At 41.2% G+C, this 18,046-nt stretch overlaps 1 protein-coding gene across 3 annotated transcripts in view; it reads left to right on the top strand.

The window, feature by feature from the left end:
* The window catches only part of LOC118856161 (UDP-glucuronosyltransferase 1A1-like), a 59,774-nt gene extending 44,262 nt beyond the window's left edge, over positions 1 to 15,512 (top strand). For 2 of the 3 annotated variants that reach the window (XM_036766285.1, XM_036766286.1), the window contains exons 2-5: positions 8,701 to 8,832; positions 10,110 to 10,197; positions 10,786 to 11,005; positions 13,880 to 15,512. In XM_036766285.1, coding sequence (XP_036622180.1) covers positions 8,701 to 8,832; positions 10,110 to 10,197; positions 10,786 to 11,005; positions 13,880 to 14,177 — 738 coding nt within the window. In that variant the 3' untranslated portion in view covers positions 14,178 to 15,512. Of the gene's footprint in view, positions 1 to 5,540; positions 6,421 to 8,700; positions 8,833 to 10,109; positions 10,198 to 10,785; positions 11,006 to 13,879 lie in introns of those variants that run through there. The other variant, XM_036766287.1, reaches the window with a different exon arrangement.
* Positions 15,513 to 18,046: the final 2,534 nt, after the last annotated feature.

Below are 18,046 nucleotides of genomic sequence, written 5' to 3' on the forward strand. Positions count from 1 at the left end.
CCATTGGTCATAATTCTTCTCCACAACTTGACCAGTGTATAAATTAATTCAATGCGAAGTTATATGTGGAAGATATATGGAATTCCGTGCCATCTTGGGGAGGGAGGGAAGAAAATCTGGAACTCAAAATTATGTAGAACCGAGTGTTGTAAACTAAAAATTTTTAAAATAAATAATTTAAGGGGAAAAAAATAATTAGTTTGTAGCCTTGTCAAATCAACAGTCTTTTCTCAGTTTTACTAATCTCTTCTTTAATTTTCAGAATTTCTACTTAGTTTAGTTGGAGATTTTTGTTTGGTGTTTAAGTTTTTAAAAATTGCATGATCAATTCATTGATATGTCCTTGCTCTCTTTAATTGATGAAAAACTTCTTTAGATGCATCCCATAAGTTCTGATACGTTTTCACATTGTTGCCATTTTCTCTGATGAAATGGATGAGCCAGAGACATCTTAAACTCAATATGTCCATAACTGAATTCATCATCTTCCCCTCACCCAAACCCTCCCCTTTTCCTAACATCCCAATAATATCCAGAGTACCGCAATCCTCCCGGTTACATAGACTAGCAACCTGGTCAGTACCCTCATCTCCTTGCTCTCTCACACTCCATATCCAATTAGTTTTCAAACTCTCTCAATTTTACCTTTAAAACACCTCTCTTATATTCGCCCTCTCTCTTGTTAAACGGATGCCGCATGCTGAAGACTGTCATCATCTTACACCTGAAGTATTGCAACAGTTGCTAATTGGTCTCCCTGACTCAAGTCTCTCCCTACTCCGATTCCTCTTCACTCTGATACCAAAGTGAAGGCCTGAACATGTCATAAACTCCCAAGGCTCCTTCCTGACTTTAAGATCAAGCGTCAAATCCCCTGGTCGGCTTTTAATGTTCATCATCATTTCGCCCCTTCCTACCTTTCTGTCTTCTTACACTCTAATTCCTTTCATATACTCTACAATCCAGTAACACCGGTGTCCTTGACAAGTAATTTCCTGACTCTGTGCATTTTCTCTGGTTGTCCCTCACGCCTGGAACTCTCTCCCACTTCATCTCTACCGTCTACGAAATATCTTTACTAGTCCTGCTTAATCTTAGTGCCTTCCTTCTGAGACTACCCTCAGTTTATCCTGTATATATCCTGTCTGTATAGAGTGGTTGGCACGTTGTCCCCCCCCCTTCCATTACATTCTGAGCTCCTGAAGAGTAGGAACTATTGTTGTTATTTGCTTTTCTTTGTATCTCTAAATTTTAGCATAGTTCCTGACACATAATAAGCACTTAATAAATACTACCTTTTATGGTATGACTTTAGACTTAAGTTATTTAGTCTTCAATTATTTTTAAATTATTTCTTCAATTTTTGTCGAATATAAATTGTATTACTTTCTGATCATTAAATTATGTATTTAGTGTTTCTGCTTTTCTACATTTTGGGTGAGGTATTTATGCTCCAATATATAGTCAATTTTTGTAAAGGTGTCAGGTACAGCTAACCCTAACACTAAAATGCCTCTGACTCTGACTCTAACCCTAACCCTAACCCTAACCCTTTCTATTCCCATTCATTGGTTGCCTGAGAGCTATCATTTCTGAATTTTCTAAAGTTCTATTCAAGTCCTTAACTTCTTTCTAATGTATCTTCTAGTTAGATTTGCCTAGATCTGAAAAAGGTACATAAAGGTCCCCCGCTGTTATAGTTTTATTACCTATTTCTCCCCATAATTTAATATTTAAAAAATATTTAGATGCCATGTTTTGGGGTGTATATGTATTAGGTATTGATATTAATCATCATTTATTCTGTCTTTCCCTTATCCAAAATCATGGTTACCAATTCTGCTTTTTTTTAGTTTAGCTGAAGTATAATAGGTTTTGCTCTAGTCCTTCATTTTGACTCTGTGTGAATTCTTGTGTTTTCAACTGTTAGGTTCTGCTTTCTAATCCATTTTGTCATCCTCTTCCATTTCATGGTTGAGTTAATCTTATTCACATTGTAACAGTTGTGATTTTTAATTTAATATTTCCCTCTATCTTGTACTCTCATATTTTTTTCTCTTTTTTCTCCCACCTCCCTCTTTATAAATAAGAGGTTTGGAGAAAGGGGAGTTTGCCTGACACTTGTGATTTTATAAGTGAAAAAGCCTGTTTCCTCTCCACAGTAGCTCTTCTCTTCTCCTTACCTCACTCTAATGCCAGGTTTTTCTTCTTTCTTCTTTTCATTTTAATATTCCCTTCATATTTCTTCTTCTAGTATTCAAGCTTATTTCACATATGGCTATTCCTTTATTCATCATGCCCTCCCCCTTAGAACTTTCTCCATCCCCCTCATTCCTGTATCCCATTTCCATCTTGAGTTTAATGTATTTCTGTAATGAAATGTTTGTGTTTGTGCGTAATTATGTTCAATCTTCCTTTATCACATATAAACAAAAATCAGGTTCATATGAATATCCATAACCCCTACCTCTTCCTCCACTGCCATATATGCTCTATCTTATACACCACTCAGTACATTTTATTTAAGGAGCAATTGTCCATCAGATCCTCAGAATAATGTAACTTCTGATCATTTTATCTGGGAGTTTATGTCTTTTCCCAAGCTGATGTTATCAGCATGCATTATAGAATTTTTTCTCTCCCTTTAAGTAAGCAAAATGTCCACACATGAAGAGGACAAAACCTTTCGTAAGCTTTTCAAAGGTATCACTCTAGATGGAAAATTTTCCTGTTTCTTTATCCAGTCTGTAGATCTGGGGCCAAGATCAAGGAGATAATTGGGAAATGGGTAGTAAAGTAACAAGGATTGTGTGTACAAGGACTTTGCTCTAAGAAACCTGAAGAGAAACTTGTATGCCATTCATCCTTCAACGCCCTGTGCTACCTTGGCAGTCATGTGCATTATTAGAAGCTTGAAGGCTCCACTTCCCCCCTCTAAATTAGGATGCTTCACTTTTCTTTTCCTCAGAAGAGATATTTGCTGCATCATTTCATGGTAACTGGTCTAGGAGAAATGATGCAAAGTGAATTTGTTCTCTCTAAATGGGGAAGCCTTAAACTCTATGTATAATTACAATGATGGGTGTGTAGAAGGGGAGGTTGAAGACTGTGGAGGAGCCAGGGTGTTTAAGCCCATTATTCATATTAGCATGTTACAGTAGAAACTGAAGACCTGGTTCTACTACTAGCTATGCCATTTACAACCTCAGTGAATTTGGGCACCTCACTTTCCCTCTTTGGGGCTGTTTCTTCCTATGAATAAGAGGAATTTGGATTGACTCATTCCTTTAAAGTTATCACTTTCTGAAGTCCTCCTCCCCAATGTTTTGTCCTTGAACTCTCCAAGAACATTCTAATGAAGAATAAGCTCTAGCAAGAGGGTCCAAGCTGGATAGACTCATGTGCAAGCCCAGCACTACGTCTGCCACCTGAGGAGCAACATAGCTAAACTCATAGAGATTCACTACCATTTTACAAGAGGATTAATTATGTGACCACAGCAACTCTTCAAGACCACCTTCTAAGGCATGTAGGGATTGCAATCTGTTTTGGTAGAGGAAATGCTCATCCCAGTGAAACTCCATGGATGCTGGAAGTATTGAGATAGGAATGAGTAGCATAGGGTGAATCAGAATAGATGACATTTATGTAGCACATTACGGTTTCTAAGAGCTTTCATGTGCATGATCTCATTGTACTCTCACAATCAGCTTGCTTCTACGATTCTACACGGAATGTGCCTGTGCTGGAGTCTACGGATTCCCAAAGGAGGTCAGTTTCTGTGTTTTCTCCTCCATTCTAAGGCTCTATCTAAGGGAAGGAAATACCATAAAACAAGGTCTCTGGCAATCACCCGGCTTCAGTTTTAGGATGCCAAACTCATCAATCACAGATCTAGAGATTAGAGGCCTTGTTTCCCAAACCCCTCATTTCAAAGATGAAGAGTTGGGGACGCAGATCATCTAATGGGTTTGCCCAAAGTCTATTTGCTCAAAGTCTATTTAGATAGCAGATCCTGAACTCAAACTCCAGGTCTCTGACTCCAGAGCTAGTGTTCTCTCCGCTGCACCACACCGCCTCCTCATCTTCCTAAGGAACTTCATCAAGGGACTTTTCTTCCTTCCATAGTCTTCATAACTCTCTTCAACAATATCAGTTAGGTTCCCACAGGAGGAAAACACAAACAGGGCCCACCCATCGACCTCTCACAAAAGGGAAACATAGGGCAAACGGATGAGGGCTACCCTCTGCTGTCCAAGATCTGCCCAGCACACCACTGCGCTGGTTTCCCAGCATTCTGAGCCTGTCTGGGACGGTATTCCCTATCTTATAAGCCCCTTGACTAAGTTAATTAGATTAATTCATGATATTATGGTGCTTTACAGTTTTTAAAGTATTCTCATCCAAATTTGGTTTCAGATATACCTCTCTAGACACCCACTCCTCCCCAGCTAGTCAGTCAGTCAGTGAGCAAGCATTTATTAAGCACTTACTGTATTCCAGGCACTGCCCTAAGGACTAAGGATACACGGAAAGACAACAACATTGATAGTGCCTGCCCTCATGAAGCTCCCATAGGGAAGACGAACAAGTAAAAGAGACACAGGATAAACTGGAGGTGATCTCGAAGGCGAATCACTAGAATCAAGAGGGACCTTAGACACCACCAACCACACTCCACCCCCCCCACACACACACACACACTCGCTCACTCACAAATTCCCCTTGGGGCATGATTAATACAATACTGCTCTGGGTTACTGGGATAGATCTGGATTCAAATTCTGACTCTAGAACTTCTACACTGCGCTTTAACCGGATCTTGTCCGGAATATTTCTGGGAGAGCATGGACAGGCGTCACTCAGAGAAGGTGTGGGAGGGCTGTGATTTGCCTTGATGGAGGGCGTTCCCATGCTGATGAGTTACTGACCCTTTGCGAGCCAGGGCCAGAACACCTCTTCCATATCTGAGAACTTCAGGGGAGAGAACATCAGATAACATCTATGGGGTCCCTATTGGTGAAAGCTAGGAGAGGTCATGCTGATCGGTACATGACCTTGTGTGTCTGGGCATTTACCAACAGCACTGGCCCGGCTCCTGGGCTCTGGGACTCAGGCCAAATACAAAGCCAGAGGCCAAAATATGGGCAAAACCCCAATAACACACTATAATGCTTCTTCCTTCATCTTACTTCTATAACTGCCGTGAGACTTTTCCAGGGACTTTGTGGAGATCTGCCATACATCTGGCTGGCCACCCCAGAACACCCCTGTTGTAATTCATTATTAAACTGCTTAAAATCATCCTTGACCTCCTAGCCTCAGGATCACCCTAGCCTCCCAAAATGGGGGCTATCTCCAGACAAGGTAATATTTTTGACCCAGTAAATCCCCACTATTGGGTACTCTTTAACTTTTACCATGCAAATTTCTTGTTCTCTTCAATTGATTGTTTGACTACCTGATTAAATATTAACTTAGATCAATTTCTGTAGGAGGAGTAGGCAAAAGGAGAAGTATTGGACAAAGTATTTCCAATGTACTAGGTGATGCCGACAAGGTGGAGATATGTCTGGAAGACCGAAACCTCAATATGTGTTACTCCTTTGGATTTATTGCTTGGCATTTGCAGAGGGGGGCAAGCTGTTGGTGGTTCCACAGGATGGCAGTCATTGGCTTAGTATGCATGGGGTCCTTCAAGAGATGCAGCGAAGAGGACATGAGATCGTGGTGCTTGCCCCTGCAGTGACTTTATATATCAAAGAAGCACCATTTTATACCCTCGTACGGTACCCAGTGCCCTTCCAAATGGGAGAGCTGGAATCCCATTTCTGTAGGATGAATCATGAAGTTTTTGAGAAATTACCACCTTTGGAAAATTTTTTCACAACAATAGAGAGAGTAAGAAATGCCACAACTTTGCTTCTGTCTGTCTGCTCGCACTTGGTTTACAACAAAGAGCTGATGACCCATCTTGGTGACAACCACTTTGATGCTGTCTTCACAGACCCTTTCCTACCATGTGGCCCAGTTGTAGCCAAATATCTCTCTTTGCCTGCTGTCTACTTTTTGCATGGATTGCCATGCAGTTTAGACTATGATGCCACACAGTGCCCCAGTCCTCCTTCTTACATTCCTCGAGGGTTCTCAGAGAGCACAGATCACATGACATTTTTGCAGAGAGTTAAAAACATGCTGGTTACTCTATCCCAGTTCTTTCTTTGTAATTTTGTGTACTCCCCATATGCACATCTTGCTTCTGAACTGCTAAAGAGAGAGGTGACTGTTATGGACCTTCTGAGCTATGGTTCCATTTGGCTTCTGAGAAGTGATTTTGTAATGGACTTTCCCAGGCCAATCATGCCCAATATGGTTTTCATTGGGGGAATAAACTGTGCTTACACAAAACCATTATCTCCGGTGAGTATTGCATGAACATCCTCCCTCTTTTCTAAGCCTCCTGACTGTGAGAATTTGCTTAGTTAATGATTTTCTTGTGCTTTCCTCCTTTTAGTGCAGGTGTTCTCATGTAACCTCAGTTTTATCGTGCAATAACCTGAAGAGGTAATTGGGTATGGGGTTGTTATTTCAGTTTTATACATGGGCAATTGGGCATCAGACAAAGTTACCCCTCTAACTTTGTATGGACCAAAGCAAGAATTGGATCCCAGGTCGTCTGATTTCCTTGCCACCTCTCCCTACTGTGCTGCCTTCCTAGTAGGTGCTGCCTTAGCTCAGGCACTTTGAGGCAGTGGGAGCTTTCTCCTCTCCTGAGTTGAAGGCATTGTATGTTTGTGCATGCACTATTGGTTTCATGCAAATAGTTTGGACATTTTACTGAATTTGGTTTTGGTGTCAAGATTGTGCCTGTTGTTGGTAAGTCATGTCTGATGCTTTCTGATGCCATGGACCATAGTGCACCAGCCCTTCTATCCCCCACCATCTCCCAAAGTCTGTCCAAGTTCACGTTCATGACACTCTCTATCCATCTCAACCTTGTCTGTACCCTTTTTCCTTTTGTGTGATCTATAGTAGGGGCTTCTTCTCCAATCCCCATTTTCTCTCTGCCTGCTTGTTAAGTGCCCCCAGCCCCCTCTTCATTCAGTTGGATATTGAGGCCTCCCTGAGTGCCAGATAAGCACTGAGGAAGAAGCAGTGAGCCCAGACCCTGGCCCCTGCCCTGCCTGCTTCATCACCACAGAGAAGGTAGCCTTCTTCATTTATCTAGGATCTCTCAGTCTTCTTCCAGCTAAAACTGCGAGATCCATTCCTCGGTAACCTTGGTGCAGCATGGCGCAGGGGTGTAATGTCTGTCACCTCCATAAACTCCTTTCATCATCACGAAAAAATCGTGACATGTGGATGCCAAGCAGAGCTGCCCATTGCACTTTGGGTACCTGTGGCTGGGGGGTAAGGGGGAGGAGAGGGAATGAGTGGAGTCAGGCAGGGGGAGGGACAGGGAGGGGAAGGTTGGGGCAAGGACAGGCAGGGAGACAGACAGGTGGGCAGAAAGCTGGGCAGGGTTTTTTGGAACTGAAGGAAGTTTTAAGGAAGATGATGCTGAGTAGCTCACTGAGTCAAACCACCTCACTCTACCTTAGCACAGTGCCTGGCACATAGCAAGCAAAGTGGAAGTACTAGCTATCATCATCACCATTATTGTCGCAGCTATAATTACTACATATGAGGTATCTGAAATGCAAATAAGGTAGTCACTTGTCCACGACAAACCTTGTATGTGGAAAGCAGGAGTTCAAACCCAAGCCCTCAGTCAACAACTCTGATGCTCCACATACATGGAAGCATCCCCCTCCATCCTGGTTTAATTTGAGTTCCTTGGGGCCAGAGACTGCTTCTTTGCATCCCCAGGACCCAACATGGCACCCATCATGGGGTGACTACCTATGAAGTGCTATTTTATTGATTCATTGGTTCTTGGGGCAACAAGAACAAGAGAAATCCTCCTCCTTTCAATATTTAAAGATAACTATTATTCCTGTTCCTCCCTCTTGCTCCCCAGCCTTCTCAAGGCAAATGCTTCTAGTACTTTAGACTTATTCTCGCAGGCGTGGTTGACAGGTTTCTCAGCATCCTGGCATTTGGCATGCTCTAGCATGTTATTCTCCTTTATGAAATATTCAGAAAATTCAGAGTGGGGTCTGCCTGGGAACAGAGACTGGACTTTATTCACTTTCTGGCTGAGTTTTAGGCAAGTCACTTAATTTCTCTGAAACTAATTTTTTTATCTAAAAAGGGGCTCATCATCCTTATGGATTGGTGATAAGGATGAGATAAACTGTAAAGTGTGACACCTCAACGCTACTACAAGTTTGCCTCATTTTGCTCTAGGGACCTCATCAACTTTTCACATACTGAGCTCTGACACTTGATGTGCTATAATGTTAAAAAGAAGAGAGAGCATCAATAAAACATCTTTATTTTAAAATATTAAAAAAGCAACCAAAAAAGGTACAAAGGAATAGCTAACTTGTGGAGAGTTCATTCAGTCATTGTGGAAGGGAGTTGGAATCTATCGGGTTTTTACTGACTATAATTTCATCTTTCTTAGTCTGCTGTCCCTTTAACTACATTGCTTGCTTTTTCTCTTTTTCAGAACCAGGCTTTTTCTGGGCCCAGAGAAGAATATTGTGCACAGATTATATGATATTCATTAAATTAGATTCTTTCCTCTTGTTTTAGGAATTTGAAGCCTATGTGAATGCTTCTGGGGAACACGGAGTTGTGGTCTTCTCGCTGGGCTCTATGGTCTCAGAAATCCCAATGAGCAAAGCCATGGAAATCGCTGAAGCTTTGGGCACAATACCTCAGACAGTAAGGACAACACTCTGCTGCTGTTTTATGTCCCTAGACAAAACCTAATAATCCCTGGCCACCAGGACCCAAATGGGTTTTCTTTACTAGGACATGGGGTTTGGAGTTTCACTGCAGACTCTCTTCCTCCACCTCCCAGTCACGTTCCACTGAGTTTAGCCAAAGCTCACTTAACTATCCTCCTTACAAATGCATTTTAAAAGTAGGACAGAACATCCTTTATTGGATATTTGTTTTACTTAGATATATTTAGAATAGGACTAAAAAGTGAACTGTTCAGTAAAAATATCCGATTGGACATTGGTGGCATCTGTTTAATGGATTCAGTATCTGAATAGCATAACAGAAGTCTAGAATTGAACCTGGAAGGTAACTTAGAGGTCATCAAAATCAATCCTCCCCCATTTTACAAATAAAGAAACTGAGGCCCAGAGAGATGAAGAATTTGACCATGGTCCCACAGGTAGTAAATAACAGAGCTAGAATTAGCCCCTATTCTCCTAACTCTAAATCCAATGCTCTCTACCCACTATATTCCACTCCTAAGTCTTACAAATTATTCTCTTTCATTTTCAAAATACTTTGGACAATGTATGTTGTATGACTACTCACTTTAATGGCAGAATATTGCCCCCAAAGGTCATTATTCCATTTGTGGAGGCCTTCTAGCCCAACTCTCTCATTTTATAGATGAGAAAACCCCAGAGAGGTTCCTCCAAGATTACACAGGTATCAGTCAAGTGGCAACCTGGGTTTTGGAGCCAGGTATGCTGAATTCAAATATACCAAACCTCTTTCTTGTGAGTTAGAAATGACACTCATCCTGAGGCAAAAAAAAGGTTTCCAGAATGAGTCAGGGATCCATGCTAAAGGAATTTAGAGCAAGTTAATCTGCAGATAGTATAACATATCTAAATTCCAAAATCTTGAGGAAAGGTATGGTCATAACTCTTTATGCTTCTTAACGCTTATCTTAACGCTTCTCCAGGTCACTTTGACCTGGGTTTCCATATCAGCAAGGAACAACTATAATCTAAGACTTTTCCAGGAGCTAGCCAATTAACCAAGGCATTTGATTTCTTGTTTCAAAAAGGCATATTTTTTCCAAAGGGCACAAATGGGAGATAGGCCTAAAACAAAGGATGTATTTTATCTTTGATGGAATGGCTGAAAGATCTATTCATTCATCTCAAGTCTTTAGTGGTCACTGCTTCTCCTACTAGGCTGAAACAGCATCATTGGCTTTTCTCAAATTCTTTACTTTTTGCTCTCCCAAGGTATTGTGGCGATACACTGGAACAACACCATCTAATCTAGCCAAGAATACCAAACTTGTGAAATGGCTTCCACAGAATGATCTGCTTGGTATGTGCTCAAGTGTGCGGTGGGGGTAGGAGGGATGAAGTATGAATGCAAAAGTGAGATTACGGTAGTGCCTGTAGTCTGTATACAAGTGACCATCAGTAGACAGAACCAGGGACAGCTCTAATGGTTTTTAATTGATAAGGTACATGTATAATCATAGTTAACTTCAGGACTTGGAAGAATGCCCCCCCCAAGGACAGGTGATCCAACCTGGACCTCTGTAGGAATTCCTTTGACGATGTCCTTTACAAGAGATTATTTTTGCTTTGACTGAAGACCTCCAGTGAAGATGTACCCACAATCTTCCAAGGTATTCATTCCACTTACCTTTGGGAGAGTCTCATTGTTACTGAGTTTTTCCTGACATCAAGGCTGAATTGTCTTTTTGCACAGTTTCTAATCTAACACTACAGGCCAAGCAATAAAGGCTAATTCCACTGATCCATGGGCATACTCTGACTTCCCACAATAGATAATAGTAACAGTAGCTGTTTCTAGTGCCCTGAGATTGTGAAATATTTTATTCTCTGCAAGTTAGTAGATTATCAGGTCATGGAGAGGAATTCTTTCTCTATTTTCCTTCCTAAGCTCACCCAAAGACCCGGGCATTCATCACTCATGCTGGATCTCACGGGATCTATGAAGGGCTGTGTAATGGAGTGCCCATGGTGTTGATGCCTTTGTTTGGAGATCAGATGGACAATGCTAAACGCATGGAGTCAAGAGGGGCAGGAGTGATCCTGAATGTCCTTGAAATGACATCTGATGATCTCAGCAAGGCACTGAAGACTGTTATCAATGACCAAAGGTAAGAAAGCAAGTTGGGATGGCATGGCCATTTGCTACACACACCTCTAATGCTGCTGTGCCCCTTCTTAGAACAAACCTAATTTATGTAACTCCAGATTTCTAATAAGATAAACTAGGAAACAGTCACTCATTTTGATTATATTTTAAATTAATAGTGTATAGGAGCTCTTTTTGTACATTGCTATCACCTTCCAATAACTTCTCTACCTCACAACAAAGTACAAGTATTCAAAACAAACATCTCTGAGCAGGAACACCTTCTGTGACTTCCTAAAAAGTGGTTCTATTTGACACGCAGTAAAATCGGAAATACTTGGGAATTGATGACCTCCCAGAAATTCTATCTTTTACCTTCAGATGGCTGTAATTGACAACTGGAAGTCCACTTCAAAATGCCTCCCTCCCCTGCTCCTACTTCCACCCTCATGGACCAAGCAAGACAGGTCTAGTCTCCCTTCCATGTAACAAACCTTGAAGGCAGCTGTCATGTCTCCTCTAAAATGTGCCCTTCTCTAAGCTAAATGATGCCCAGTTCCATCAGCCAATTCACATTCAAGTTCATTCCTGATCATCATCCTTTGCATGTGATTGACTTCATTAGTGTCTTTCATCAACTAAGTAGCCAGCCTGAGCACAGGACTCCTGATCCAGTCTGTCCAGGCATCCTCATTATAGACATTTGGCTTGGATCAAGGCAGCCCCTTCCAGTTTTTCTGACCACCATGTCACACCCTTGAGTGGTAGACAGCAAGCATGCAGTCCATAAGACATGTACATGAACTATGGTCTAGTCACATTTCTTCTACCCTCTAATTGATCCTGTCTTTTCTTTCAGCTTTCATTCACCAAACACAGTTTTAAAAGCCCTTTTTGGTTGTCCTTTGAGTTAATCAACAACCTCCTTTTATTGTAGCTTTGAGGGTGCTGCCACAATTTATCCAGGGTTTGGTCACCTTAGGTTTCCTTCTCAGCCAGTATTTAGTGCACTGTCACTTCCTCATTGATTGAGCTGAGTTAGTTGATGAGCTCCCTATGTAGCCACATCAGGACCTTCAGACAATCCACCTTTTATTCCTCTTCAATGAAATAAATAACTTTGGTTCATTGTTTTCAGTTTCCACTCCTTCTTCAGCTGATTTTCTTTGTAGAATTTTAAACCATAGTATCCTAGCCATTCTTTTTTGTAACTCTGAAATTCACTCTCTAAAAATCTTGGGCACCAGGAAGATTTTTGACATTTCCTCTTCTATCACAGACACGGTAATGAAGTGTTCACTTTTTCCCCAAATTTCCTGTTATGTTTATTTCAACAATAAGTTCCTTGTCACTAATCAGATTCAGATCCAAGAGAATGATTCTTCCTGAGATTTACTCCACATCTTCAAAGGTCAGCAAGGCAATGGAGGAGTTGCTCCAGCTCTCTGTCTTATGCAGGAAGACATTTCTAGAATGTATTTGGGTAACTGAAGTGCAACATTGCTCTACCATCCTGCCAGTATACTAGCTTTGTGATTCACTTCAGGAACCATCATTCTTCCTTCTGGTCATGCAATCTGCTGTTTGCTTCTTCCACTACCATGCCTCTGCCTCTTCCTCCATCAGTTCTCCCCAATCACTCTCCACCAAGTTTCACCACCTCGATTTGTAGATTTCCTCACAGTAGTTGATTTCTTGCTATACACTCAATAAATTCTTGTCGAACTGAATAGGATTGAATATATAATGTTATTTCATCATTTTTATCTACTCTGCTCCATTTGGACAAGTTATTTCCTTCCACTGGTATATATTCTAGTCATAGGTCACATCTCATTAATTAATAGAACTGCACATTTCTGTTCCTTCTTATGCAAAACCTACTAAATTCTGCTGCATATGGCTCTGTGGATATAGGCAGACAATTTTCTTCCTCCCTCATTATTTTCTGTTTAATGCCCTATTGATAAATTCACAAGTCTTCAGCCAATTTTATTTTTTTGGCCCTCATTAGTGACATTCCTTCCCTGGTCACGTCTATCATTTCTAGCTCTTAAGCTTTAGTTCAGAAATTCAAATCCTATTCTCTGAAACTGTCTTTAATCTCTTTGGTTTTAATTACCTGATTCTGTTTGATATTCAGTTAAACTGTTTCTGCCAATGCCCTGATGCATAAATCAATCACTTTCAGCTGTTCTTTGTGTGAGAAGATCTTCTGAAGAAATCCAGCTTGATAAACTGAGTAAAAAATAATCATCTAAAATCCCAAGGCCTGGGTTTTAGTCCTGTCTTTCATTCTTACCGTAAAATAGCCATTTCAATTCTCTGTTTTTCAGTTTCCTCTTTTGTTAAATGAGGGAGTTGGACTTCATAATCCCCAGAGACTCCTTCCAGTTCTAGCATCCGTGAAGTTCTGGCCAACCTTATGGTTCTTCCTTTAGATATCATCTATCTGTAGCTAATCCTTTGCTATGTTGGTGTCTTCTGATCATCTGTTAATTCAATAATTAATTAATTCATCAATGACATAAATTCTGAAATTGATCTATGATTTCAGTTCTTCCTTTTGGAAATGGACCACCTCCAAAAGAATGTGAATCCTCCATCCCTGGAGGTCTTAAAGTAGAGATTGAATGATCACTTCTTGAGGCTGTCTTAGGTGGGATTTATGCTTTGGAAGTAGGATTGATCAGTTAACCTCTGCAGTCCTTCCAGCTCTGTAATCCCATGGTTCCACAATTCCTTAACTCTGGAATCTATGAACCTAACTTCTTATGGAGTGACCAAATAACACTGAGAAAGAAATAGAAAACTATTTCTGGAGCTGCCCAAAGAAGTCATAGCTCTCTATCATTGAAAGCCTTGAATATTAATCTACATTTTTAAACATTTTCAGCTACAAGGAAAACATCATGCGCCTGTCAGCTCTTCACAGAGATCGGCCTATCAGCCCCCTTGACCTTGCTGTGTTCTGGGTTGAATTTGTGATGAGAAACAAAGGGGCCCCACATTTACGTGCTGCCGCCCATGACCTCAACTGGATCCAGTACCATTCCTTGGATGTCATTGCTTTCCTCCTGGCTATTGTATTGACTGTTGTACTAATTGCTGTAAAATGCCTCAAGTTTTGTTTCCAGAAATGCGTTGGCCAAAAAGGAAAAGCTAAGAAAGCCACCAAACCTAAGTCTCATTGAGCCATACTTTAAAAACTAGATGAAATTTTAGTTTGTTCTCCTTATGGTTTCAGAAAATGGACCCATATGAATTATATGCACACTCAAGCACACAAATACACTAATGTACCCCATGCAGACAACTCATTTTTAAATCAATTTTTGATAAAGAAAATCTCAATCTTATTTTGTTGTTTATTGAAGTAGGAGCATAGAGTTTGAGAGCTAGAAGATGACCAGTTAGTCCAACCATCTCATATTACAGCTCAGGAAATGGAAGTGTCATGAGGGGAAACTTTTGGGCTGAAGATGAGAATTAGAGGAGGGGCCTGATAGCTGACTTCCCATTTCACATGGAGGAGAGATCAGCTGCACTCAGCTTGGCCTCAGAAGATAGAACTGAGAACAATGAGGAAGGAAGGAATTACATCATTTAGGTCAGGGTCAGTGAAAACCTCCTAACAATTGAAACTATCCAGCAGGAATGGCCTGCCTCTGGTAGAAGGGAGTTCCCATTCATTGGGGCTTTCCAAATCAGCGCTGGATGACCAGTGCCTGGAAGGTTGTGCAAATACAACCTGGGAGTTTGAGCCAGGTACAAGTTTGACTCGATGACCACTGAAGTCTTTTCCAACTCTCTGATTCTGTGATTCTAAGACATTCTCTGGGGATACACGACTAGTTTGCAGCTGAGCTAGGCCAGAAGCCAGGTCTTCTGATTGTTAGCACTCCCTTCTCCCTCTCAAGACACAAAAAGCTATAACATGACTACCGGACTGATTCTCCTTCCCCATTCTTCAAGATTCTAGCTTCAAATCATTTGTTTAGAACAGCTGCATGAGTCAATTATGCATTTGGAATCATTTTTTAAACTGGAAACATATACAGCACCCCTTTCAGGTGGCTTCCTAATGAGTTGTGATTGTTAATCATTTATTATAAAGGTTAATTCATTCCCCCATCACCTTTCTTCTATTTCCATCCTCCATTTCTTTGCAAAACACTGCCAGTTGAGCTCTCCCACTAATAATACATGGGCTCATGGGCTCAAGATTCACGTGACCCTTTGGGCACAGGAAGGTGGGCATGTCTGCTAAGATGGGCTGCTGCTCTTCTTCATAATGTTGGGAATTAATTAGACTCTGTCCCTCATGGAAATGGATTATTTCTGCATTGCAAGACCAAGATAGATCAGGCCAAACAAAGAACAATGCCATGTGGTGCTCTGCTAGTACAAATGGATCAGAATGTTATCAGTCACCCACAAGCAGTGTTTGTAGCAAAGTCACAACTTATCATATTGCTCAAAACAAATCTAAATATGTGAATAAATCACTACTAATTATTTTTCCTGCAGGCTCATGTTTGTGAATTTATTTTGCTTTTGTGTGCATTGTTTTAGCTTCTTTCGATAACTATTTAGTCAGTGATTGATTCAACAATGTATGTTTATGGAACAGCAACAGGCCTAATGGAGTTTTCAGCCTAATAGGGCCACAAAGAAGCATACTGATATGTTGCTACTTAGATGCATCTGCAACCTCATTGATGTGGGTCCTCCTCCCTCCTTCCAAAGGTCCACTTCCTTCTAAAACACATCCATCCCTTCTCATTCTTTCAGATTCTTGTCAAGATGCCCCAATCAATAATCAGCAGGCTTGAAGCACTCAAAGTCCCAGAAGTCCTCCTAATATCTCAGCACAATGTGGGTACAAGTGGAACACATGAGTTGTCCATTTACTTCTGTGGCCTTTGCTGTGTGACTGGCCACCCCCTTTGCAATCTCTTTAACATTGCTTCCAGTGTTCAATTCTTCAATGGAAACAGAAGCTACTGTAGTCAGGTGGGATCTTAGGCTTGTAGACCTAGACCTACAAGAGGACTCGGAAGCCATCAAATCGAGCCCCCTTATTTTACAGCTGAAGAAAGTGAGAAACTAGAGGGAGGGAGCCCAAGATCTCTGGTAGCTAAGTGCTGAAGCCAAGTTTCAAGCTCCCCCTACTCTGACTGCAGGATCAGATCGAGCACATCTGTAGCCTTGTCTCCATCACCATGCTTCTGACCATTTCCCTTTGGGTGACTGACAGTCTCAACTCTTTGGCATTCCCAGTGTCCCATGGCTTATAGCTAAACAATACTGTGAGAAGAATCTTAGTGTTTAAAAGACATATAACTTGGGAATATAGGGCTATGTAGAAGGTCCCGCAGGAGCTCAGAGAAAGGAGAGAGGAATTCTTGATGCAGGAAGGGGGAATCATGGATGACTTCACAGACTGAATGACATCTTAGCTGGAACTCTATGGATGGAGTTGGGAGGAAGGAAGGACATTCTAAGGAGAGTGGGTATCTTGACAAAAGCAAGAGAGATCAGAGAGTATAGAGGTATAGTCAGGGAAACCCAAAGGTACATTTGGTCTGGGGAGTTCAGAATTCTTCCCATGGGAATGAAGATTCAGCACAGATTTAAAAGCAAGGGCACGATATGATGAGGGAGGACAGCAATGTTGAGGATCAATTCAAGTTGGGAAAGACTGGAGACACAGAGATCATTTAGAATAGAGTCCAAGGGAAAGTGAATGATGGCTGGATCAGGACATTTTCAATGGGAAAGTATAAAAGGTCCAGATGAGAGAGGTCAGATGGTGTAGAAACGACACTAGATGGTACCTCTGAGCTTGACCAGACAAGTCCATCTGTGCTGCCTGACAAAGACCTAATGGTCACCAAGCTAGAAGAACTTAGGACAACAGACACAATAGCAGGTGGAAACCTGAAAGCAGTATGTGTTCGATTCCTGGCAGGCCTTTCAGCATGGCTGGCCCCAAACCACAGCTCCCTGCACTATGAAGCATGGTCTGGACTCCACTGGTATCAACTGGATGTGGCTATGGTCAGGATACTGGCTCCCACCGATCAGGCCTAGGTCTGATCATCCCCCTGTCTTGTAGATACATTCACCTGGGGGAGAAGTGTTCATGAGGGAAGCATCAACTCATCCAAATCATGGATTAATAGTGATTGGTCATCCTCTAGGACATGCATTTTTTCTTCTTTAGAAAGACTCACCTTTTTTCAGAAGAAGAAATCAAAGCTATCTATGTTCAAATGAAAAAAAATGCTCTACATCATTATTGGTGACGAAAATGCAAATTAAAACAACTCTGTAGTACCACCTCACACCTATCAGACTGGCTAATAAAACAAAAAAAGGCAAATGCTGGATATTAAAGGAGGTGTGGGAAAATTGGGACACTAACGCACTATTGGTGGAGTCTCCATTCTGGAGAGCAATTGCAACTATGCCCAAAGGGCTACAGAAACATCCATACCCTTTGATCCTGCAATACCTCTACTGGTTTGCATTCCAAAGAGATCAAAAAAAAGGAAAAGGACCTATTTGCATATTTATAGCAGCTCTTTTTGTGGTAGAAAAAAATTGAAAATTGAGGGGATGCCCATCAATTGGGGAATGGTTGAACAAGTTGTGGTATATGAATGTAATGGAATACTATTGTGCTATAAGAAATGATGAGCAGGTTGACTTCCAAAAAACCTGGAAAGACTTCTGTGAACTGATACAGAGTGAAGTAAGCAGAACCAGGAGAGCAATATACACAGTAAGAGCAACATTATGCAAGGATCAGCTCTGATAGACTTATCTCTTCTCAGTAATGCAATGATCCAAGACAGTTCCAAAGACCCATGATGGAGAAAATGCTGTCCACAGCCAGAGAAAGAACTAATAGAGTCTGAATGCAGATTGAAGCAGACTATTTTCATTTTCTTTCTTCTTTTCATGTTTTTTTTTCCTTTCGGTCTGTTTCTTCTTTCACAACATGACTAATATGTAAATATGTTTTACATGATTATACATACTTAACTTATATCAA

Source organism: Trichosurus vulpecula, chromosome 7, assembly GCF_011100635.1.
Source record: "Trichosurus vulpecula isolate mTriVul1 chromosome 7, mTriVul1.pri, whole genome shotgun sequence".
In the NCBI taxonomy this organism is placed as follows: Eukaryota; Metazoa; Chordata; class Mammalia; order Diprotodontia; family Phalangeridae; genus Trichosurus; species Trichosurus vulpecula.